Source organism: Taeniopygia guttata, chromosome 3 (genome assembly GCF_048771995.1).
Source record: "Taeniopygia guttata chromosome 3, bTaeGut7.mat, whole genome shotgun sequence".
In the NCBI taxonomy this organism is placed as follows: Eukaryota; Metazoa; Chordata; class Aves; order Passeriformes; family Estrildidae; genus Taeniopygia; species Taeniopygia guttata.
Window position 1 is genome coordinate 33,968,413 of NC_133027.1, and position 25,945 is coordinate 33,994,357.

General features: G+C 39.5%; 2 protein-coding genes across 13 annotated transcripts in view; one reads left to right on the forward strand and one right to left on the reverse strand.

The window, feature by feature from the left end:
- Window positions 1–1,530: 1,530 nt before the first annotated feature.
- HMGN3 (high mobility group nucleosomal binding domain 3) lies at window positions 1,531–25,057 on the reverse strand. 12 transcript variants are annotated; one of them, XR_012054666.1, is made up of 7 exons: window positions 24,326–24,702; window positions 10,574–10,624; window positions 6,470–6,499; window positions 5,774–5,821; window positions 5,271–5,356; window positions 3,397–3,466; window positions 1,531–2,846 (listed from the first exon to the last, which is right to left on the reverse strand). XR_012054666.1 is itself a non-coding variant. In XM_030267233.4 (6 exons), the coding sequence occupies exons 1-6, from the start codon at window positions 24,892–24,894 to the stop codon at window positions 2,833–2,835; spliced, it is 231 nt and encodes a 76-aa protein (XP_030123093.4). In that variant the 5' UTR covers window positions 24,895–25,015; the 3' UTR covers window positions 1,531–2,832.
- Window positions 24,372–25,945, forward strand: part of LOC140683521 (uncharacterized) — a 54,466-nt gene continuing 52,892 nt past the window's right edge. The window contains exons 1-2 of the mRNA XM_072926115.1: window positions 24,372–24,477; window positions 24,513–25,314. Coding sequence (XP_072782216.1) covers window positions 24,372–24,477; window positions 24,513–25,314 — 908 coding nt within the window. The remainder of the gene's footprint in view (window positions 24,478–24,512; window positions 25,315–25,945) is intronic.

Here is a 25,945-nt window from a genome sequence, read left to right on the forward strand (position 1 = left end):
AAATGCTCACCAAGCCTGAGCTTACTAAATAATGAGGGATGAACCCTAAGCCCACCACTGGAAAGGGACATTCTTCTCTCTAGGAGACAGAGTCCCTTCTCCCCAGCCCTGGGACCCTGGCCATGAGGTAAGATGGTGTTGAATAACATTTGGGTCTTGGACTTGCCCACAGAGCTCCAGACTCTGCCCCCTCACAGCTACTGCAAAACATTAACCCTGTCCTTGGCTGAAACTTGGACACCCTCACAATTTTTTTTATGCATCTTGATTACCCATCTGTTACATCCCACAAAAGACAAATACTGCTTTCAGGGATCCCTCGAAACCTTGTGTTTAAGTGTGAAGCAGTCAGTCATTAAATACTCATGATACAAGTTTCCTTATGGCAGAGATGTGACACCTGGCACTTCCAACTGCCACTTCAAAACTAAAATACTTACATACTTCCTGAAGGTGCTCTGCAGATCACCACCTACCCACGAAGACTCTTGCTACATATGTCTGAATGTATGACCATTCTAATTTTAAAAAACATGTTCTAGAACTTGATAAAGTGCCTTGAAGATTTCTCTGAGAATTTGACACATAGAGAAAAAATATAGGTAAGCATGACATTTGCAAAGCACTTTTGAAAAATTAGAAATGTTAAGTGAATCAGCAGGGTAGTGTGTTTCACTGCACTTTAGCCAAGTGGATCTTTTGTTAAGTGCTTCCGATGGAATTCTAGCACTGTGCTGAATCTCCTAATCCAGTTGGGACAACAGAAGAATTTAATGCCAAAATTACTAGGTCAAGATATTGTGCAATTTGTTTAAGGACCCAACTTTTGCCCAACTTTTAACCATTTATTAAAAGAGCTCTCCTTAAATAAGCCTGTCCAGAGAAATGTCTTCTGATGCTCCCCCCTAAGTTAAAGTCTAAGTTAAAAGGGTCATTTCAAGAGCTTTGAGTGTCTAGATAGGATTAGGCAACTAATCTCCTGGTGAGTCACACAAAATGATCAGAGTATATATACACACACAGAGGAACAAGAAACTCATAAATTGAAAAAATGCTTACAAACAGCACTTTGATGATTCTGAGAAAGAGTTCAGATGGTTCAACTCCCCAAAACCATAATTTCTAACAGACTTTCAACAGGGTCCATCAGAAAGCAAATCAGAAGTAGTGTGCAGGATTACAAAACATATATCACTGGGTAACAGTAAGGACTTCCATTCTCATTGTCTACAGTTTCTGCTATAGCCCTCTGCCTTCCATCACCAAAAGCAGAACATTGATTTAAATTTTCTAACAAAACTAAGTTCATGCTGCAGAGAACAGCCTCCTCTTCTGTGGGTGTAGCAAGCCTATCATAAAAGTGTAAGTGACATTTATATCAACGCAGGTCTTTACTCCTATTCTAGCTAGCAGAGAAAGTCTTGGCAATCAAGCTTCAATTTTCAAGTGTAGATATGCTTGGCTTCTTTTTGGTTTTAATTTAAAAAGGCAACTAGAGACTTCTTCCCAAAGAATAAACAGAACGCTAGATCAGGCAACAATCATTTATTTATTGACTCAAACAAGCAAAAGGTATCCTCAGACATAATGGCTACCACTTGAGCAATACAAATCAATGCTACTGAAGAACAGGGAACATCTTTTCTCTCACCCCTCCCATCCCAGAAGTAACAATAGAAACACCAGGACCCCTAGAGAAAAGAGAAGGAGAAAAATCATAAAAGGTACTTAGAATGAGTTGCAGAGTTGGAACATGGACACTAAAAAATCATTAGCTAATCTACCACATCACCACAATCACCTTAAAACCAACTTTAATTGTTCCACTTCCACCAGGTACCAAATATATAGCACTGTTTAACAGCAATTTCAATGTATTAACAACTGTCCTCAGCTGAAGAACAGTATTTACTATTTATATTAAATTTGAGGCTACAGATAGAAAGAAAGGTTTCCATAGACTATGGTGCACATTAATGAAAAGAGAGTGGGGAGAAACAAAGCTACTTTTAAATTACTGTACATCTCTATCAATCAAGCAATTTGTTCTGTACTGATAGCTCACTGAAGACACAATATCCTGTCAGAGTATGGCAACTCTACTCACCCTGTGACAGTGTATCTGATGAATGTATCTATGAAGAATTTATCTTTAAGTCCCCTAAATTGTAGGCCACTGAAAATCCCAGTTTGCTGCTCCTGTGTGGATGGTTTTTAATCAGACATCAGCCAAAAAAAAAAGCAAACTCACCGCATGCAAAACAACTCATACTAAATCATGTAGTCTGCCTTGTAGCAGTGAAAGATGTGAGTACGGCAATCCTCAGATTTAGAGAAAACATTAGGAGTCTTTAGTTTTGCAGGCAAGGAGACCTTTTATTTTAATCCATTAAAAGAACCCAAAATAGTCAGCAGGTGGCCACATCTATCCATGTTTCATTAAAATCACATAAAACCTAAGTACAAAAGCACCACTGATTATTGCTCTAGAAAAACTGCATGAAAAATTCAAATACACACAGTAAAAACATCACCATATGCACAAGACATAATTTCTTAAAGCAAGTGTATGGAATGCTGATCCAATTTTACACATACCTTGCAATATTAAGTTGATATTTATATTACTTGGCAACAATAGGAATTTCTAAAAGCACTGTTATGAGAAGGGAAATGTTCATATACAGTTTAATATGTCAACTATCATAGTCCTAAAAAAATTAGCATTTACAAAATACTTGATAAAAATATCTTTTAAAAGTTGTCCAAGAGGTACATAAAATCAACCCAAAATTTTCATGGTTATTTCATTCATTCTTGTCACCTACAGATTCAGTTTTCTGAGCCTGTGGAGAAAAAAAAGAAAGAAATTCAATTACTATAGTGAAATGCCATTAGGTACCTAAATACCCAAGCTATCCTTCCTCCTTAGATTTCTTACTTGCAACAGCTCCAAACCTGTGTCCATAGGACATCTATACAACTGGAACAGTTCCAGTGACACACTTTTCTCAACTCATCGGTCCCAGCTTTTGAAAAGCAATACAAGCCTTACCTGTCAGCTTCCATCCTTCACACTGAAAAGCACCACACTACCACCTGTTCCTATTCACTGCACACATGCTGAATGCTCTACCGCACCCTTAACTTTCACTTTTTCAATCTGCCCTTTTACTGACAGTGTGTTGGGTGGGGCACCTCTGGATGTTGAAACACTAACAGTTGAGCGAGATGAGAATCTGCAATAACATTATGGGCAATAAAAAGAAGCATTATGAACATGCTAACAATGTCTGAAAGGCTGAATAATTAAGAAACACTGATTCAATCAGCAGGAGGTATGTGTGCAAAGTACCTCTTCAGCTTTATTTTCACCATTTTCAGATGGTGTAGTACCTTCCTTTGCAGCTTCTTGCTTTTCATCCTTCTTCCCTTTAGCACCTTTGCTGGCCTTTGTTCCAGGTTCCTTCTGACAGAAGATTAAAAACATGGCCATAGATGTTGTATGAGTAGCCAGAACCCTGCATCTTTATCAAAACAACTTTCACATGAACTAAACAGCAAGTCTTGGCAAGCTCCATGAACTGGAACTGAAACAGAACACCATCTAAAGGCTACCTGGAAATTGTAAACCCACATAAGTTACAGAGAGAATCAACAATTCTAGAAAATGGTGGTGTCTACTTCTTTTGTTTTTCTGCTAATTTTTTCAGGGATACAAAACCCCGCTGGACTACTTTGGCAGAGCTGTCCTGTGAGGTATATACAGGATATCTGTGTGAACAAACACAATTACAGTATATTGAAAACTTATTCAGCCAAACACGAACACCACACTGTTTGTGTAGCTACATCACTACACTTTCAATTAATATAAAATATTAAATTAGATTTTAAAAATTAAGGTTTTTTATTGGCTGTCCTTCTGTTACTTCGACAACATCTGTGATGATCATTCCATGTCAACGAAAGAACTGGCCAACACACTAGGGAGGCAAACTGATAAAAGTCCATCTGCAGCAACACAAAGCAAAGAATTTACCAAAAGGAACTATTCTAACAGTCACAATATTCTTTTGAGATTTGCTCTTAATTTCTATGTTTTTTTATAAATACTTTCTCTATGTATTTATTTATGTTTGTGATCTAAAGGTTAGCAGAGACATAGGTTAAATATTTAAAGTGCAATGGGATAAAATTTAAATTATTTACTATTTTACTTTAGTTTTTAAAGTAGTTCAGATAAACACTGGATATCTTTCATGCAATCATTTGCTCCAAATTCCCCATGCAAATGGCAATAGTAGCTGTGAACAGGGATATTAATGTCTGCCTTTCTTCATTTATTACCCTTCCACACTGATCCCCATACAGGAGTAGGACAGTGAGGAGAGAGCACCAGTAATCCCAGTTCCAGGGCAGCCTGAATTACTCCTTCCACCCCTCAGCTTCAATGTTACATAGCAGCTTAATTTGGAAGCTTACAGTTAGTATGAACATAGGTATAACTCTTCACCTACGAAAGAGCAAACTACGAGTTGATTTAACAAATTCATAACATGCAAGCTTTTAACAATAAAAATTAACTCAAATCTATACCATATTTCATTGTTTAATAGCAAGTTCAGAGTACACACTTGCTGTTTACTGTTGAGGAGACCAAGATTAATATATTCCCTAAAATGCGATCCAATTAGGGTTTGGGGAAAAAAGATTACTGTATCAAAAAGTTACTTACAGTAATATCATAAAGGATTTGAGTCACCCAAAATAAGCTTCAAATGTCTCTCACACAACTTAGACTTGGTCCATGACACCAAGTTCATCTCACAGGTATGTGAAGCTACAGAAGGCTATCACAGTCTCTTCTTTATTAATGCTCTTTTTAAGAGGGGAGCAGGATGGAGTCAGCAAGACTGTACTGGTAATTTTATATGATAAATCACACAGTGTTTAAAGTCAGTTTTACTTTCACATGTGGACTTTGTATCATGGCACTTGCACCAATTTAGATGACAATAAAACGACTTGAAAAATGGAAGTGTGAGGAGTGCTAGACTCAGTGTCCAGCATGGGTTTTTTTTTTTTTCCAATAAAGCAACTGCTCTTATTCAACATTCCCCTTAGGCACAAATAAATCTACAGTTTCTGAAGTACATGATTTATATGCAAAAATCCTGAAAAGGTATTCAAACACTAATAAGATTTTAATTTGACTGTAACTGGCCCAGAAAACCCAAACCATTCAATTTAAATATATTTAATTTCACCTTTAATTATAATTGTGCATTCTCAGCAGCAGCCAGGCTTCAAGAACAGATAAGAGTTTCTCAGTACAAAATGAAGTACTGCACCTCTAGACAAGGAAACAGAATGATACAGAGTAATCTCAAATGCTTTTGTAGAAATTGCTAGGTCTCAGGAAGCGTTTACTCAACCAAGCCTGTACTTTTCAGGAAAGGTGTAGTAAAGGTAAAAATTCTTCTTAAACTAGCAATTCACTACAAACTAACATGGTCTGCATATCAAACAGGCAAGACATTTTCTTTGGGCCAGTAATGAGGCCAGGAAGGGGTGGAACAGAAAGAAAAGAATGATCTAATTTGCCGGTTTTTTTCCAGGGAAGGGGGGCGGGGAGCTGCAGAGAGGGCAGGGAAGCCCATGCCTCAAAAAAAAAAAAAAGCTGTGAATTGAACTTTTTGCAACATAAAGAAGGAGTATACTTGCTTACTATTGGCTAAAACGATGGTAACTAAAAAGAAAGAGCATTTACCTTTGCTGTTTTCCTTGGTTTGGGTTCAGGTTTTGGTGGGGCAGGTTTCTATAAAACATTTCCAGTTGCACAACATGTTAGACATAACACCAGAAGCCAGCCTCCTCCACACCCTGCTTCCCCCCCTACCCTACACCTTCCCTTACTTCCTGCTCAATAGTAAGCATCTAGAACAAGTCTGAAAAACCTTACTGCACAAATGCACCTCATCTCTGTACACACCTGTTTGCATTAGTTCACTCATCTAGAAGTGAAAGTAATTTGGGGTCACTCTACAAGTAAAACACGGAGATTAGTAGTGACTATTAAAAAAAACCCATCAGCTATATTCTAACAGAGAAGAGGAACTAAAACCAAGTGCTAGCAGTGGCATCAAATGAAGTCCTTGAAACACAGCTCCTTCTCCTTTCCAGAGAAGTAGCTGCATTTCCACAACTAACATCAGCCTGCAAAATGAAATAAAGTCAATACTGCACCTAACAGACAGTTTTGCACTGAAGTAGGGAAATGTATCTTTTGTCAGAAAAACCTGAAAACCTGAAACCAAGAAAACAAAGACAACTTCATTGCTAGAGTTCTTAAATACCCCTCGGCAAGAATAAAAATTGAATCAAGCAAAATGTAAAAAACTTGTTTGGTCTGAGAAACCATATGTGCTTAAAAAAGAATATACCAGGAGGTACTATACATACTTACAGCTGACAGTCTTGCTGATCGTCTTGTGGGCTACAGGGAAAAAAAAAAGAACATTTTTACAGGCTTACAGGAAAAAGTATCCAAAACAACATAGTCATTTCATACGACTATCAAAATATGTGGTTATTGCCACAGACAATTCACATCCTCCTCACCTTGGACAATCAAAATTTTGAAGGGACAGTGATGTGAAAGTCAGAAATAAAAGTTGTTCAGGAATCATACCATCTAAACTGATGTCTTCTTGAGACTACCGAAAAACAGAAGTCAAACAAAAGTATGGGAATAAAAAGCTTCTATATTTATTGAAGGCCTTCACGTACATTTCAGGCAGACAAAGCCCTCCCAGGGGCTACACCTAAAATGGATGGCAGGTCAGGGGTTTTCATTCTTTTATAGGTCTGGTCCATTTGCATATTGGGGTTAATCTTCCAATAACAGCTTCAGGTAATGAAGTAATTTACTCCAAGTTTGCTCCTTCCCAACTCACTTCTGCTTACATTTCTCTGGGCCTGAGACAGTAAGGTGTCCTTGATTTCCAGGCCTAGAGAGGAATTGCTCTGTCTGACCAAAATGGGAAAGTAGTAGCTAACACCATATATGGAATTTAGGGTTATACACTAAAGAATTGCAGGATTACAAATATATGAAAAATATAAAAACTACAATTCTAAGACATCAAAATCTCCACACAGTTAAATACCACCCCCCCCCCCCCGCCCACCCCTTTTACAAATACTTCTGAGTCCCTTCCTGGTCTGTGAAAGGTTCAAAATCCAGTAAGCTTGACTGACTACCTGTGCAAAGGACTGAACCTTTTTCATACACACTTAGCATGGCGTTTTAGAATCTAGCAGATGTTACTTGTAATAGTGGGCACAAATCCCATCTGATTAACAGCTGAATAAAGTTAACATCCTTCTCTAGAGGATATCAGAGCGCTAAAATTTCAAAACATGAAACTAAGTCCTTCCACTTCCTCAGTCCTCCACACACTTGCTCTGAGAGTCCAGGTGTGCAAAGACAGCTGCAGGATGAGAGAGAAAAATTATTTCTTCTATTTAAACACAAATCTCAAAAGGAAAGACTTGAACCAGAGATTCTGCTTCTCTCCAGCTTTCTTTATCACTTCAACATACTTTCCCTATTCGATTTTATTTCATCCTGCTTTTTGTCATAAATTTATTACCGAAGTCTTAAAAATACTTGTTAGCTCATTCACAATATTTACAATAATTATACTTTATTTTATTATATTACAATAATACAAATTATTGCATTTTTGTAAATTTATTATATTACAATAATAAAAATTCACAATTTTTATTAATTAAAACAGATTCACCCAGTTACACAGCATGGTTAATAAATTGAGCTGAAGTCTACTCATAAAACTAGAATTACACCTGTGGCCAAAATAAAGGGACAACTAAACTGCAACAAATATCCAACATAACTTGGCTTAAAAAGAGAATGAAGAATACTTCTAATTACATATTAAGCATTTAAGTTGAGCTGAAAAAACATGGCTCAGCACATCCTGCAACAGGAAAAAGCTCTTGTTAATATCTGAAGAATGCTGTAATTTGTGTTCATTGGAGCCATTCAAGAATTCTTAGTCGAAAGCAGTAGTTAATAGTTCAAATCTGCATCCAGCAAAATAGAAGTAAAAAAAACACCTAAAGATATTTTCAGCTATGAAATATTTATGCATTATTAACAGCAAAAAGGTAAACCTCTCTTTTCTTGGCAATTTAGCATATAAACCACTTAAGAAGCAGCCTACCATTAGTTTACAACAGGATAAACAAAACATTTCAGTTGGTCAGGTAATCAAAGAACCCCTAACTCAAGGTATCATCTTTTACAAATCTTCTTTCTTAAACAATTATATTTATCCCTTTAATGTTTAGGAACTGAAATGTTTTGCTCGCATCTACTTTTTAAAGGACAGTATGTTGATTTAGATAATTTATAATTCTCTCCCCTACCTCCTGTTCCATAACTTGTTTGCCATAAGAAAGTCAGCATAAACCGTAAGATCTTCAAAAATGCTTGACAGCTAAATAATTTTAATTCTCATTTTTGTGTTATCTGATTATAAGGAGGGAACTAGAGCCACGTCAGAAAAGGTCACATTTTTATGTGCTTTGGGAACCTTTGTCCCTTCCAAACAGCTGTACTAGCCAAGAAATTAGCAGCTCACCCAAGAGTCTGACACTGGCCTGCTAGCAAACATCTATGGAAAGTCTATGAAAAGGAGCAGACAGAACAAGTCTGTGCACTCTCCCACTGCACCAGCTTCTGGCAATCTGAAGTTGCCAACTTTCCAACCTGGATATCATATATACATCATGTGTTTAAATAGCCCCCAAGGATTATTTTCTAGACAAATCTGTTTAATAACAGAGTACTTATTTACACTTTCAGTTTCCGTAACATCCCATGTCAGTGAGTTCCATAATTGGATTATGCACTGTGTGGAAAACAAAAAGCAAAATGTTCCCCTTCTCCTGTCTCTCCTTTTAACTTCTTGCCTCTTACTTCCATTAGAGTCCTCTTGTTTACAGCTTTCATGAAGATTAATTCCCTAACTGCCTTTGTGTTACTAATTATTTTATCACAAGTCCATTATATAAAAGATGAAGAATCCTAGAAAAACTGTGTTGTTTGTTTTTTTAGTTTGGGTTGCTTACACTTTTTTAAAGCTGCTGTACATCCTCTATTTGTCCCACTGTACTTAGTATCCTTTTAATTCTATCATGGCCTCTATCAGGAGAGCTTCATTTAGTACTCCCTTATCTGAGAGCACAAAAATTAATCTTGTGGTACACTGATGCTTACTCTGTCCTCTGGCATTTTTTCTTATGTTCTAGTTACTTTCTGTTTAGAACTGCTGACATTTTCTAGAAACTATTCGCTGCACTTTTACAATCTCTCCCCTGATTAACAGCTTCGTGATCACCGCTGCGTCTCCCTCTCCCCGTATTTTCATTTGCATTTCTCCATATTGAATTTCTTTTGATATTTTATCACTTGGTTATCTGTCAATGAAATTACAGTCTTCTCAGCCCCTCTCACTACTCTGACAATCAGCAACTTTGTAAATTCTTTAGTACCTTTTCTCCTAGAGATCATTAACAAATATATTCAGCAGCAAAAGCACCTCCCCCAAAAAAAAAATCCAATACTCCACTGAGAATCTCCTCCTTTATGAAAGTTAACTTTCACTCCTCCATTCTCTTCTCATAAGATTGTATGTTAGAAATTCTTAGAAAGATCTTCAATGCTAGATAGTTTCTTTAAGATACTGCTTGGGGAAACTTATGAAAAAGTGTTCTTTACATGCAAGTAAACTATAGAGCATGCCATTTTTGTACTTGCTATTTTCCTAATCAAATATGTTCCAAGATTTACAAAGAGAGCAATTAAATATCCCCCTGTTCTTCTCAAGGTCCTGGTTTAAGTTTGTCTGCCACAAAAGAAGGCAACCTAAGAAAACAAATTCTCATAATTCTATACCTGTTTTTTTAAATTCACATTAAGGGCTGTGAAAAACAAACAAGCGAACTTTATTGTAGATACCAAGATATCACCAGCTGTCGTCTCTAACAAAATGTACTGTGTCCTTTAAACAAAACCAGTCGAAGAAAACACACAAATGTGTCAGCTGCTCCAGTTTAGAGTCTAGTATCTTAATTCAAGACACCCTTCCATCAGTCACTTAAGCTAAGAATAGTTTTGAAGTAGACTGGCTGAGGTGTGTGCATTAACCCTCTTCTGCCAACCCACTAGAGAGAGAGAGCAACAGTTCCAAGCAGTAACACACAACACTATTACCAGAAGATCCACCAGAGTTTGTCTATGAAAGCCCAAAAACTTTCCCAAATTTATTTGGTGGACTAGTAAGTTGTATAAATCCTCGTACACCAAGACGAAATCAAGCCAGATAGGGTACAAATGTGGTTTACTGTCTTTATTCCCACTGAAAACATCTCACCAGAAGTGCCAAAGAAACACATAATCTCCTGATATACATGACTGCAAATCTCCAATTAAATAATTGCATGCCAAAACAAATTAAATATATATATATATACTTGCCTCTTGTTTAGTTACTTTTGCTGCATCCTTGCCTTCAGCACCCTCTGGAGACTGAAACAAAATATTAAATCAGTGTTTTTATTACAGACTTAAAAGCATGCAGACAACAGCAAAACAAAGATTATGGTGAAGACTAACTGCTCTTTCATTTGCAACAACCTAAAGCAGCCTGACAAATCCATTTTTGTATGTACAAGCAGCATTGTACTCAAACCAGTCTCTCTAACAAAGCCAATGGAGGACTGAGCTCCAGGTACATACATATCCTATCACTCACCACTCCTCAGAGTCCCTGTAGCCCATTAACTAAAGCATCCACAGGCTCCAGTGGAAGCTCCATCTCATCAGCTGTTGATAGCACAACAGCAGGAACTGGAAATCTGAGGTTTGCTCTATGATGGCTTTTGAGATCCCCGAGAAATTTTACACATTTTTTCCCTAACATGAATTTAACCTGTTATGTGATGCAGTGAGATGAACAGCATTACTGAAATGAATTATTTCTTTACCTCCTTTACTCCTTTTTACTCTCAGCCTCACCCAGCTGGAAGTTTTAAAAGTATCCTTACATCATATCTCACCTCCTCCATCAGAAGAGCATAAATCAGGAAAATACTCAGATATTGACAGGAAAGCTTGGGACAAACATGCATCTTTCTCAAGAACAAAGTATCAACTTGAATGTTGTAAAACTAATCTTGTGTAGGTACTAGAAAAAGGTTGGTTAAATGAAAGAAGGCGGAGCATGTAAAAATATCGCTTCTCTTTTGTTTACAGCTCAAGATGTGTAACTTCACATTTTGCAAACATTTGTGTTTCTAGGTAGGACCAAGCAATTGCCGGATAAAGACCAAGCAGCAGCAGTTAGAGGAGAACTACAAGAATGCATATTTCAAAAAGGCATTTTACAGGCAGCTGAGAAGGCAATTTGGTTGTTGTTTTGTTTTACAATCAGTAAGGAAGCAGGCTAGTTATCTTTTCCTTTTTCTTTCCATTTCAATCTTAATTCAAACTTCCTCGCAGATTCTGACACAAGATGTCTCAGAGTTAGAGAGCTGTGCTTTGGAGCAGAGAAAATGACCGGCGCTGTTTGCAGCAGTTGACCAGTGCCTTCTCCTGGCATTGGGCTCTAACATACTTAGAGAAAGACATCCCCCCACCAGGGAATAAAACGTGGCTTTGTTACTGTGCACTCTCCCGACAGAAAGGAAGCATGCCACAAGAGCAGCTGCTTAAAAAAAAAAAAAAGCCGAGGACTGATCATGTAAGTAGCTTGAAAACAGCAGGAAGTTAAACAGCATCGCACAGCGTAGAGCAACTCAGAATAGCAACAGGCAGGCATCCAAAATGGAGCCTGACTGTTCCCTATGCAACTACAGCCTCACCAGTCACCTGCGGGATCGTTTCAGGTTTGCATTCCTAAAAGTCTTTCAGTTTGATTACCAAGGAGTTACTACAGCTTGATGTTGTAACGCTGGGAGCATCAGAAGTCAGAAAGGAAATAACAACAAGCTATTCCATTATTCCTGTCAGTAACAAAGTCATGTGTCCTACAACTTTGCTCTTTGACTCACAATATAAGATATGCTCTGGGTATAGCTTTTCTGTTGTCCATGAGCTCATAAGATGTTTCTCTTATATGAATTTTCTCAATTCTAACAAACTCATGCTGCACCCTTTCCCCGAGAGGGAACCCTAATAGCATCCTTCTTGTCCTGGGCAGGACCTACTTATATGGAAGTTCTCTGAGATCTTACCACCTTTTCCTAGCAGTGGTCAAGAGACTTTAGATTTACAGGGGTAGGGACAGAAAGATGGCATGATCCATTTCCTTTGGAAGCCAAGTTAAAAAACTCTTCATAAGCTAAAGGAAGTTGACTGACACTCCACAATCAGGCTGTTTGACCCTGCTTCACTTTTAGGAATCATAGAGCTTTGAGAGAGGGCCAGATTATCCCAAGATGGCACTGCCACATGCCCATAGCCTTGCAGGAATTGGACAAGAGCTAACTCTCCACCTGCAATACTGCAGTTAACACACAGTAATTCACCCCATTCTCTTTAACATTTACAAAAGAGGAGTCTCCTACATTTCTGATAGACAGAGCAGTCTGGTTTTAGATGCCAATACTACTGCTAGACAACAGATTAAATAAACTGCTCATGAGGGGAAAAAATCATATTAAAATACTTTTAATGCAACCACAACCTCTGTATACTAACTACCGTGATATATTACATAACATACTTCAATTAAGTTAGATAATTAGCCCAGCATTCCCTCTTAAGTTAGAAAATCCAACAGCAATTATGAAGGCCACATAACTTTTCTCCATGGAGGGACATGAAGAATAATAGTAATTTCCGAGGTGTGAATAAGCAGCAAGGGGTTCTGACATGCTCTCATTTCCATTTCCGACCTGCTCCCTCCTCTCTGCAATCACTGCAAGTCCAGGCCTTTGGCGGCTGGGCTCATCCTCCCAGCCTTGGCTCCCTACTACGCTGGCAGAGCTGCGTGGGAGGCCATGTCATGAGTAAAGCAATTGATCCAGCTGAAAAATAGCCTGCTGCTTAAACAAATGCATAAATATTATAATATATAGACAAATTGTAAATATATAGTCTTCCCCGCTCCAGCAGAATCATTTTACTGCACAGCTGCACAAACAATTGAGTCAGTACAACTGACAAGAATGCAGTGGCACGGGGCAGCTGCCAGGCAGCCTGGGACTCCATCTACTCTGTGTATGTATTGCAGCTAATAGACACACACAAAAAATATATATGTCAGATATGGCTACAATGTATTTGTTAAAAGAGGAACGGGAACTTAATTTCCCCTCTGTGAGTTCTGATGAGTCCCAGCTGATGTGGTTCTTCATACCAATTTTTGCAATATTTTCTCCTCTTCCCCAGGGAAAAGAGAGATTTATACACAAATGGATTTGCGCCAAGCATAGCTCCCAAAGAACTTGGCATGCCACAAGCAGAGACTGTCTGCACTCCTATCTGGAGTCACAGGACTTTTATGTAGATACCACCAAAACCTTAAAGCCTTTGCCCTTAACTCTTCCACAGAAACCCTTTCCCCATTTTTTGTCCTAGTGACAAAGTACTGAAGAATCTCTGGTTTCAAAGCAACAAAATGTGCTAAGTAACCCCTCCCCTTGGCACATTTTTCCTCATGACCTAATGCAATGGCTCACCATACTTCACATGACACCCCAGCCACATTAAAATGCACCCTGGATACTGTGCCGTACATCGTAACCAGTCAGGAGCAGGAATACCCACACTACAGGTTTTGTGCTGCAAAATCCAAGACCAGTACAAGCACTGAACCACTTGACAAGGGCAGCACTCCAGCCTCAGTAATTCTTCAGCTGTACTCTATCATACGTCTGTATTGTATTTATAAAGTAGTCCCTATAGGCCTGCTGTGTGTGATACTGTATGGATGCCTACAAGAGTCAAAACATAAAGCAAAGAAGGACACAGACAGCAGTGATTTTTTTTCCCTCGTGGAGGTACACACAAGGAAAGAAGATGACCGGCTATCTCTAAATATGCTTTTGACATTTGAACTAGCAAGTTTTAGGTTCAGATGACCACACATTGTGTCACATCTCAATTAGCACTAAATATTGGCAATAAGATTGCAACTTATGCTGTAGCTAAGCTTTGCAAGATCTGTCACAGTTGCATAACTTTCAAACTATAAGACTGTCTATCAGCAATTGGCTTTTTTTTTTCCCACTTTCTTTTACCCCAGCTATTTTTAAGAACAATCTAGAAAATTATTTTGGGTGGATTGGAAAAAACAAAAGAATATTAATAGATGATCTAGAATGCTAAAAAACCCCTGAAGGAATATTAACATTGAGCTTATTTGTATACACAGCTCTTTCAGCAGCTGTGAAGTATACATAACAAGAACCACCAAAGCAATACTGCAGTATCTACAATTACAGAACTGTTAGGTTGAAAAGAGAAAACTAGATAACTGTTTTAAGTAAACATTAAATAGAAAATACAGGTCAATTTCCTGTTTTTACTGTTCTTAAGGCAAGGCTACTTGGTACAGATGCATGACAAAAGAAACATAAAGCTTCATTTTTTTACACCAAAACCATGAAATATAAGCAGTATATCACAAGAGTACAGTAACCCAAACAGTAAAGCCACTGATGTCTTTTGAGTGATCCCCAGACGTGCATTTGAAATTGCAATGTCCACCTTCTGGATTAGTATTTTGTTTGCACTATTATGAATAGATTTATTATAAAGAAGTACATTAAAAAGCCTGGAAAATGAGAGTACATGTAAGTAAGAAGTAACAGTCAGTAGAAGGTCGGTATAAAATTAAATAGATGGTTCATTCTCTGAAGGATTTTATTACAAGCCGAAATTCAACACCTTGGCTCTGATGGGAGAGAAATGAGTCCCTTCATACCTCCATGAAAACAAAACAAACAAAAAAAGCAGATGCAAATTTCATTCTAACTACCACATTAAGAAGTTAGAAATTAGGCAGAAAGCCTTAACTGTCCTAGCACATGAGCATTCTGAATAGCATTTCCTCCCTTCTTTGCAAGCTGTTTGGTTCGGCAACATCTTGATACACTGCCTGCAAGGGGATTTGCCCATAGATTTCCTGGCTCACTCGTGCAGCTGCAATCTCCATGATATAATGCTTTTGGTCGTTCCTCCTACAATTCTTTTTCATCAACCAAAATAAGGTAAAAACTTGAAAAAATAAAAAAGGCACGTTGCAAGAGGAGCAGATGTATCAAGTATGAAGTATTGTTTAGGGTTTATTGCATTCTTTCCCTAAAATTTTTCTACCCTTCATTTGCTTTTAATTATGTATTAGACTAAATTTAATGCCATGAATGTTTCCCCATACATGCTATATCTTCTAATTATTTATCCTCAGAGCAGCTCTGAATTTTGAGCTAGTTCATAAATGTAATTAAAATGCTATTTATTTCTTGGTTTAGATTAATGAAGACTACACGTTCACTAATTTAACACCAACCAACTCCTCCAATACCCTAATAACTATTGTTTCCTCATTTAGCTCCTCCAGCATGTTATCATTAACCTTTGTTTACAACTAGTTCTTTGATCTGTTTTCAGTGGATAGAACAGTGCTCACTGCCAAGCCAATGTGAATTAGCTTTGCAAGAAAAATTAATTCCCCCTAATAAATGCTTTAAGAAATCAGGTAGTCTTCATACAACACAGCTTCATTTCTTTTTCCTACCAAAAGTCTGATCCTGGATGAGGAAAAAACTATCCATGCTGCTACGCAAAAAAGAAAAAAAAAAAACTCTGCCAGAACCACAAGGGAAGTACAGCATAAAACTGTTCAGTGGCAGGCTGGATTTTTTAAATACTTATCCAAAATTATATCTGTCTTGCTCTCTTCCAAGAAATGAGGTTGGGTTTTCTTGTATATATATGTACATAAATATTTTGCAAAAAAAACCCCTCAAAACAAACAAAACCAACTACACAAAACCTCGCTCTTCTTAACTATTTAGTCTTTAAGTACTTAATATTTCAATATTTTTGTTAATAATTATTACAACATTATAAAATGTCATTTTTAGAATTTAAATCCCTCCATTTTACATGTATTAAGAGCAGAATACCTAATTTTCTAATTCTTTGGGGGAAAATGTCAAGATCATAAAACTCTGAAAAGATGAATGGTACTTAAAGGTTTAAATTTAAAGAGAAGCATTAATATCCCTTGTATTAATATGCAAATTACATGTTAATTGGGAAAAATCAGGGGAAACACTTCCTGATCAAGGTTTCCACTCTTCCTTAAAGATTCAAGCCAAGCAGAGTGACTTGTTGACATGCAATGCATTTTCAAAGAATATGCAAGAAAATAAGAATACAAAAAGCCTGGCCATAAATAAAATCAGTAGGTGCAGAAAATGCATTTTATTAAATTCCTTAATTCTTAAGACAGGTGACTTCTATAAGCTTTATGATCTTCCAGACAAAACAGCAAATCAAGTTAGAACTGGGGTATTTCTAGATAACCAAAACCAGACAGAATAAGTGCTTTTCCAGAAGAGGAAATGCCTTCATTGTAGATTGAGGTTTTGCTATTCCCACTGAATAGAGGGTCAAAGACTAACAAATATAATTGAAAATGCATTGCATTTTTGCAAAATTCATTTTTAAAATACATTGCATATTTGATAGGACATTTTAAAAAATCTCACAGCTGGTTTGGCTTTTATTTTTCCTTCCAAGTTTCTCCTTCCTATAGTTTTTTTCCCCTATATATATATATAGTTTTTTAACATGACATCTACCTATGGCAAAATGAAAAACTGCAGTTATTAGAGGCTCAGACTTAAAAAAAATATATAGCATTTTAATTTAAAATTAGACAAGACAGTTCACTTTTCAGACAGTGAAGTAATCAGCTGCATTTTGAAAAATACAGATCAGTCATGGGAGCAGAGAGCACCGAGCATTTGAAATTGTTCAGCTTCCCCTGAACACCAGATGTGAAAATTCAGCTAGGTAGTGAGTAGATTCTTGTCTCTATATTTGCTTAACCATTTTACTGCCACCATAAAATAAAAAGGCAGATTCAAAAAAGATGATGGATGAAATCCAGTCCCTAATATTACTTCTCTAACTTTCAAAGCTGATGACAGTTCTGCAAGTGAGATGAAGCTGCTGAACTCATCCAAGTCTACATATAGAGGCAATTTTTAAAACCTTCAAGATTATGTTCCAAAATCTGTATTTAAATAGAACTGATCAGATTTGCAAAGTAAAACCAGCACACAGTACATCTGAAAAAAAAAGTATAAAAATAGAAATTACATTTAGATAATTATTTTCAATAACAACCGATTCCCTAAAACAGCCACCTCTGAACAAACAAAAAGACTGTGAAGGACTGAAAAGAGGTGTTTAATTCCTCTTCTACCAGAGGACATTACAGTGACAAAAACCACAATAATCTAGAAAAATGAATTTTTTTGTTTTGTTTCAGCTATCTGGTACTATAGAACATCAAACCTCTGAGATGATGATAGCAGGTACCAAAACCACAACTGGTACAAAGACTTAGATACACCCATCTCTCACATCCCAGTCATAATTACAGCTGTGGTTTAAAGCAGTATTGCTCTACTACAACAGTCCAAATGAAGAACTTCACAGGCAACCAAAATGCCGCTACAAGAGAAGAATAAATTAAAATATCTCCAAGTGGGCACAGGTGGGATAAGGAAGAAATGATGCAACAGAGGTAATGGATGATTTCCTTCTACAAACATACCACTGATACATCTCAACTCTGCTTGAAAGGAGCAAAACACTACAGAGGTAAAAATGTCCTTAGATCTTAATTTTCAATAATGGAAGCTACTATTAACTTAGGTAGCACTAGGTCAATGGAGAAAGCTATGCGAGATTTGCAAATATACCAACAGTCCCAACAAAGCTGGCAGCGATGGGAACATACACAATTCTTTTCTGCAGACAGATTCCAACATTCATAGGGAACACAGCATTTTTTTATTTGCAGCTTTCACCATTACCAAGAACACCAGCTCTTTACTATTGGAAGACAGGGGCTGTATCTCCAAAAACTGGTCACTTCCCAAGACACCAAGGGGGTAAAAACCCACAAAATATAAACCAAGCCTGATGCCTCCTCCCTCTGGTGCTGCAAGGATACAATTTGAGCACTGAGCTGCTCTGATTATTCTAATGAATTAAAGAATACTCCTCTAGAAACTCTGAGTTAGGGACAATCAAATCAAAGATGAATGCCTGGCTGCTGCTAAGAATTCTGCCCTTCCCCACCTAATCATTCCTGCCAATCCCAGCTTAACTCTTTGTGTCATGGTATGGGAAACCAGATCAGCAGTCAGGTCTGCCCAAAAACTACCTCAAACAAATATGATATCCTACAGATTAAATCAGAATTAGGACAGGAATGGGCACCTGGAATTTCTGCTTCTGGTCTGTATATGCCAGCTTGAAGTATCTGTTGAACTGCTGTCGAAACTGAAGTCCCACACTGCCAATTTTGCTGACAATAAAATTGGTATAAGACCTCACCTCTTTTTTGCATGCAGACAGCTGCTCATTTCCAGCCTACTCCTTTCTAGTAGGTTACCACACATTCATTGTGCCACTGTGCACCATCTCTAACTTAAATCAGTAAAATGATCCAGAATTAAAAAAAAAAAATCCAAATCATGTTCAAACCTGTTCAGCAGACAAGCTTTAAGAGTCATGGACTGAAAGGCAATTCTGGCACCTTTTTGGCTACTGGACCATGGGATAAAACACAATGCTAGCTTAGTGCAGTAAAAAATGGGAAGTAGATGGTGGCCATGATGATCATACCAAGTGCTAGTTTCCAAGAAAAATCTCTTGATTTACACTCTAGGCAAAAGACAATGTTACAATCCTGTCAAGAAAAATTCAACTTCATACAGCTTCTCTAAAGGAATGATACACTTTGGAACACACCATTTCTATACACAGTTACTGTTTGGGTATAAAACAGCAGAGAAAGTGAAGTGTTCAAGGAGTACAGAAGAAAAGCAATCTTAAACTAAATAACGCATAGGTATATTCTACTTACATCTATAACTACATTCCATTTACACACAAGGCTTTTTTATTTTTTAACTTAACAATACTGATACTCCAGCACACAAAAGAACATTGCCCATATCTAGTGTTGAACAGCCATATATAGAAAGATTATATGCACCTAACCAATTTTGAAATTGATGACTTAAAAATAGTTGATAACTTACAAAGATCGTACTACTATGCTTTAGTGTGCCCAAGAAGCATGAAGAGTAATTTTAAATTGACAATTCAGTGAAAACCTTGGAATTTTTAGGTTGCCCATTCATTAAGTCCAATTGTATTTTAGTGTAGTCTAAGAAGAAAATTTATATACATTGCCATCAATTGCTAATAAATGAGTCAGATCTTTACAGACTGGTATAAAATTATCAGAAATGTTTTAGATCATTAAATCCTTGGTCAATGGCCTTTTTATCTCCATACCTGAATAACAATAAAAAAAAACAATAGCTAAGATTACATAATTAGCTCTAAGTTAAAGAGTCTCTAATATAAAACTTCAACAATTATTTGCTGCATGTATTTAATAGCCCCGAAAAATTCATTTACTGCAACGTGGCATTGCAGCATTGCTCAAGCATGTTTTTTCTCCACTGCCACTGAACACTGCTATACTGCTTTGTATCCAAGCATTTCACGTGCAGATAAAAAGTTTTTGATCTCTTCTGCTTAATTTTTCTATGAAAGATGTAGATCCTTTGAGTCAGTCTGGTCCACTGACTTTGTTGACCTTCTTGAAGTAGGCCAACCAGGCACTTTTCAGCTCCTTTTAAACACCTCAAGGTTTAAAATTCTGCAATAGTTACAAATCCAGTACAATTTCTAAAATTTTTAGTGGCAAAACATCCGTCCCCCTGCAATCTTTAAGATGCTCGGGCACATCTGTTCTGTTTGTCTTGCTTGAATTTAAAGAGCATCTCTGCATAGCAATCATTTTACCTGTCCCTGCAAGGCATGCTGAAGGTAGAAGTCCACCTGAGGACTCCACTGTCACAGTAGACAGAAATTTGTCAAAGTCAGGGGCATGTCAGTGACAGATGCAAAGAAGGGCATCTTCTGCTACTGCTTAGCCTGTTTTCCAGTAGTTACTGAATGGTCTAGGAGTGACTCACCAGAAAATGTGGAAAGAAAAACTACCTTTTTCAGAGCTCTGACTTTTGCTTTTAATTCTCATGGATTGGGAGAAAGAAGAAAGCAGTCAGCATGAAGGGTGAATGAGTCCAAGTAAAAATCTGGAGAAAAAATTGGACAGAATAGGAGCGGGAAGAGGGCAGCAGCCAAGACATCTGGATCTGGTACTGATTCCCTTTTCCTTTCTATTCTATAATCACCTGCAAACTGTGAAATGAAATACAGAACCTCCCCCATTTCTATGTCTCACTGGTAACAGAGACTCCCTTGTGTTCTAGAATAAACTAAAGTGTGTCTTGGCTACAGAGAAAGAGCTTCCAGCCCCAGAGTTGGAACAATTTATTGGGAAGATGCAGGTCCCCACAACATCACTGGAGCTTCTTTCCTGTCAAATAGCTTCAAAATGAAGAGAACCTTTGAAAAAAATCTGCTGTGTTACATACAGTATATCACACTGATGCAGACTGAATCACAGCTTTAGTATCAAGACATGGAAAGGGATGTGAAATGGAGCAGAACAGAACTTGAGCATACTTCATACTGCTGCACCATGAACACGAGCTCAGCTGCTACTATGCTTTGCACAAACCTAGACTTCACTCCACAGACCAAAGAGCAACAGCAAGATCATTCAGAGAAACAGCAAAAAAAGAGCTGTCACCTGCAGGACCTCAGCTTCATTACTTAATTGTCTGATCACATACAAGTTGCTCTAGCAAAATTTTAGAGAACTGGTTACTATCGCAAGTACACAGCACAAAGCAAGAAGACAAATTTGGCAAAGTAACAACAAATGTGCCAGTCAAAAGTGCAGGAGGTGCTTATTAGTGAGAATAAAATGTCAGGACAGACATCTTAACCTGAGAATTCAAGATAAAGGGACCATTCCAACAACTAAGCAATTTATTTCTGTGCCTTATTTCCCCTATGGTGGATAAAAAAGGTTGATATTCTCTTTGAATATTCATGACACTTCAGCAATAAAAACTTAAACACATAGAAGAATTTCACAAAGAGAACTCAGATTCAGACAAAAAAGCATAAGAAGAATTTAGCAGCTCTAGGTTAGTATCTGTAAGAACATGCATTTAACCCCAAAAGTTAGAAAATACATTGATTAGATACCTGGTTGGCAAAATAATCAGTAAGGGTCTCACAAAAAAACTGCGTGACCATGTAGTTAAATGTCCTACGATAGGACAACAATGTTGTCCCTTCTGACTTCTGCTAAAGAAGCAGCATTATAAGCAAAATACTCAGCGGGTTTGTTTTTCAGCAGTAAATACAACCAACTACCTTTGACTTTAAAGAAAGTGAATTTGCATAGCAGAACAGGAACCTGTCCCAGATGGTCTCTAGTATATCTTCACAGCATCAACCGAACTGCAGAAACTACATTCCTGACTACAAGGAGCCAGCAAATAACCAGCTGAAATGGTAATTAGACCACAATAATTTTTTAAATTTTCTCTGAAAAAATAACAATATTCAAAGATGGCAAATGATAAAAAAAAGACATGACTAAGTGCAACTAAGTTGCATTTACTCCTCATCTCTGATTCAACTCCAAGCGTTATCAAAACAAGTGAGATGCAGGTGGTATTGCACAGATTCAGATATTCAGATTACAGAACAAGTTGGGTCATTTTGGAGTGCAATCCCAACTAAATGACAGGCTCCCCATCCAATGCTGGACAAGTCATCACCTGACCTATTCATGTCCCTGAGACATGATGTATATTCACAAGACAAGTGTCATTCATCTTGATGTCTGCTTATGCACTTGTATGTGACCATACCATGATCCTCCTTGTGATCAGGTACAGAATGGCTCTTCATCCTTTTATGGATAACATTGAGATATTTTTATTGGGGCTGTTTAAAGGTCAAGGAGTTTGTAAATATGACCCAAGAGCTAATTCCACAAAGACAAGTGAAGAGCAAAACACCCCAATCAATTTCAAGGCAGTTTTTTTCTAGCAATGCCACAACAAGCATTTTGGTTTATCCCACACTGGCATGCCGTTCTTCTTAAGAAAGGCCATGTTCACACCACAACATGTTATTACAACAGATGAAGGGTACAGAAATCTGACAGAAGCAGTTCAGAGTTCAACCCCTTTTTGCTTTAGCACAATATTTAGCACCATCTCAACACAGAGTATGTTCCTCCTTTTTCTGTGACCCTCAAGCGATGAGTAATGATACCCTGATATCCTATGCCACAGCCCTCTAGAGAAGGGGAAGCAGCTTACACTATTTTGTTCATAATATTCATAATGAACATAGGGCCAGGGACTTAGCAAGTGACTTGAGTTTACACAGAGATGAGAAACATTACAGATGAAAAGAAAAGCAAACAAAAAAGAACCAGCCAGATAACTACAGATACACAAAAATAGATACAGGTGGATTTAAGCCCTTTCTGCAATATTATTTATTTACCTACCCTTGTAACAGTGAAAATTTATTTTGATGTTTATTTACTTACAAAATTTTCTGTGTTAGAAAGAAGACTTTTTACAAGTTAGAAATTTTAAGAGAAGAACTGACTATTAGTTGTATGTGATGGTTTTGTCTCCATGTCAAAATTGGCTGGTGTAATTATTCAGTAACTGCTGCATCACCAACTTCTCACTCTGCAAATATTATTCTGGAATAAAACTGACTATTGTAAAATACCATAATTACACTTTTCTTAAAAAGCAAAGCCATTAATCACACACTTTTCCTGGAACCAGTGCTTCCCAAAACCTACACTTTTATATAATCTTTAAATGTAAACCTTTACCGATATGATGCTAACCAAAATAAAACTTACTATCCTGTTAAAACTCATCTCCATTACTCTCATTCCATATACAATCTTTTTATTACTTATTTTAAATAACCTTCTGAAAATGAGACATTTTCTTATGACTTGCGACTGAAAGGTAGTTTCCCTTAAAAATATTTCACAACAGACCACAAAAACCTACAGGAGTATCTTTACCCTCACTTAGGACAGCCTGAAACATCTGTAGTGTAAGAATGCAGAAGAGCAAAGTAAACAGGGTAGGAAGTTCACAAGGTTTCAAAAGTTGGGGGGGGTCCTATGGACACAAGATAATTTTCTAGTTTCTCCTGGCGACAAGCAAAAGCACTAAAAGCACAGAAGCACGTGAGGGTGCAACGACAGAAGAGCAAGTGGAAAAAAGGCCTATCATTCACAGACTTCAAGCTCAGTTATCCCAATCAACCCCACAGCTGTATCCATTTTCAGAACCAGAATCAGGACCTTAACTACGAATTAAATCAGTAGCATACTTGACAATTTCACATTTTGATACCTCCCATAAGGAATAAGCAAAGGACAAGCAAACACCAAGTTACCTGCAAGGCATCATCTACCTGTAACTTTATTAAAACAGATTGGAGCCCCATCCCAGAAACAGTGTATTAGGAGGTCACAGGTGACATCTGGGAAAAACACAAATTGCCTTGCCTTGGTTGACCTAGTTAAAATTAAAGGACTGCAGCTATAATTTTTTTGTCATTGCATGCATTAGTGTCAAGTCTCCCGTTCCACTCTGTTAGCGCCTAGGAAGGCAGGCGGCAAGTTCTTGACGAGGATCTCCAGCAGCAGGGCCTCCCTCCCTCGGCCGCCCACCCCGGGGCCCTGCAGGGGCGGAGGGGGCCGCTGCCGCCCTCCAGGCTCAGCCCGCCTTCCGCCAGCGCCGGAGCGCTTCCAGCGGGCACGGGAGCCACGGAAAATCCCCCACACCACCGAGCCCGGCCGCCCAAGTTTCTCTCTCTGGGGGAAGGCGGTCTCACCGCCGGCTCCCTCCCGAGGAGCAGGCTGCCCGCCCCGAGGTGCCCGGGGAGCAGGGCTCGGCCGGCGGCGGGGGCCCCTCACGGCTCCCCCGGGAGGCGCCGCCCCCCGCCCCCGGGGGCCCTGCCCGGATGGGCGCCGGAGTTGGTACATACGGGTCTGCCGCGGGAGGCGAGGAGAAGGGTGTAGTTTGTTTTAAACATGGCTTGCCTCTCCCCTCCTCCCTTTTACTCGGAGCCATCGCTCCGGCGCGGCGGGATCCGGCCGCCCCGGGTGGGGGCTGCCTCCTCCCCGCCGCGGCGCCAGAGTTTGCGAGCAGGAAACTCCTCCCGCGGGGGCCAGGGGCGAAGCCGCAGCTGCTGCAGCGCTTCTCCCCGGCGGCGGAGAGGGAGGAGGAAGGTGGGGGCTGGAGTTGTGATAGCGACTTCGCCCCCCGGGGAGCGGGGCGACACCGCCCCGCGCGGCACCGGGAAAGTAAACAGGCGGCGGGAAGCGGCGGGGCGGGGTGCGAAGGGGGCTTGCAACAGGCAGCTAAATGCCCGGGCTCGGGAGCCATCCGCGAAGCCCAGCACGGAGCGGCGGCGGGAGAGCGGCGGGAGAGCAGCGGGCGCCCGTGGCCCCCGACGCGCGTTTCCTCCGCCGGCCACCGCTCGGCCCCCCCGACCCCACCCGGGGAGGCAGGACCCGCCGCACACCCGGGGCGCCTCACCTTTCTCTTCGGCATAATGTCCCTGCTCCGGGCCGCCAAAGTAAAGCGACCGAAAGAAGCTCCGGCAGAAGCGCGGGATCCGCCCGGCGGTGGCGGCGGCAGCGGCGGCGACACCGGCGTGGCTTGGTGCCCGCAGCTGTGCCCGCGCCCGGTGCCCGCCGCGCCGCCCCCGGCGCCCCGGCAGCCCCCGCCGCCAGCGCCCGCCTCGCCGACGGGGCGGGCGGAGCGGGGCGGCCGCGGCTCCCGATTGGCTCCCCCGGCGGCGCCGCGCCCCCCGCCCCGGCGGCAGCCGCTAATCGCGGGCCCGGGATTCTCCATCCGCCGTCGGGAAGGCGAACCAGGCGGCGGTCTGGGCGCGTCGGGCAACTTGCGTGCGGTGAGCGGCGAACAGCGAACAGCATCCGCTCGTAAATCTCTGCAGTGGTCCTTGTACAGGTGCATTATTTCAGCCTGTTCAAATTTACCTTCGTTTTGTCCTCTCGCTAGGTTCTGGCTTCCCCTCCTCAACTGAAATCAGCCGCAGTCTTTCTCCATCGCTACTGTTCTACCTTTTTCAGCCCGGGGGTTTGTTTTGCCGTGTAAATCCATTTATGCTCCAGATGCGAGCATGCTGTTGTATCAGGTCTCCTCATTACATTGCCCTGATAAATCACTAGCAAGACAAACCAGTGCCACTGAGAGAAGCGCTCCATTACAAGGTGGGGTAATCAATTCTTTATCTGAAGCTCAAATGCCACCTACCTTCTTTTTCTTTTAGTTTTAATGAGAAAAATAAAAGTGATTGGCTTGTTCACATATTGAAACTAAGTGATCCCTCTCAAGTACCTGCAGAAGAAGCAGAACGAAACCCGAAGGTTTTCCAAGGGGTTGGCCACCTGCCTTTTAACCACGAGCTGTGGTTAGGATGTGCATAGAGCATCATATAGCAGTCACAGATCCAATTTTTCCTGAGGGCATTTGAACTCGTACCTCTTGTTCTCCCACAATATTATTATTTTGACAACAAACTATGGTATCTCTGGAGCAGGAGAGGTTAGATCCTACTGTTGATATGGTTTCAAGAGCT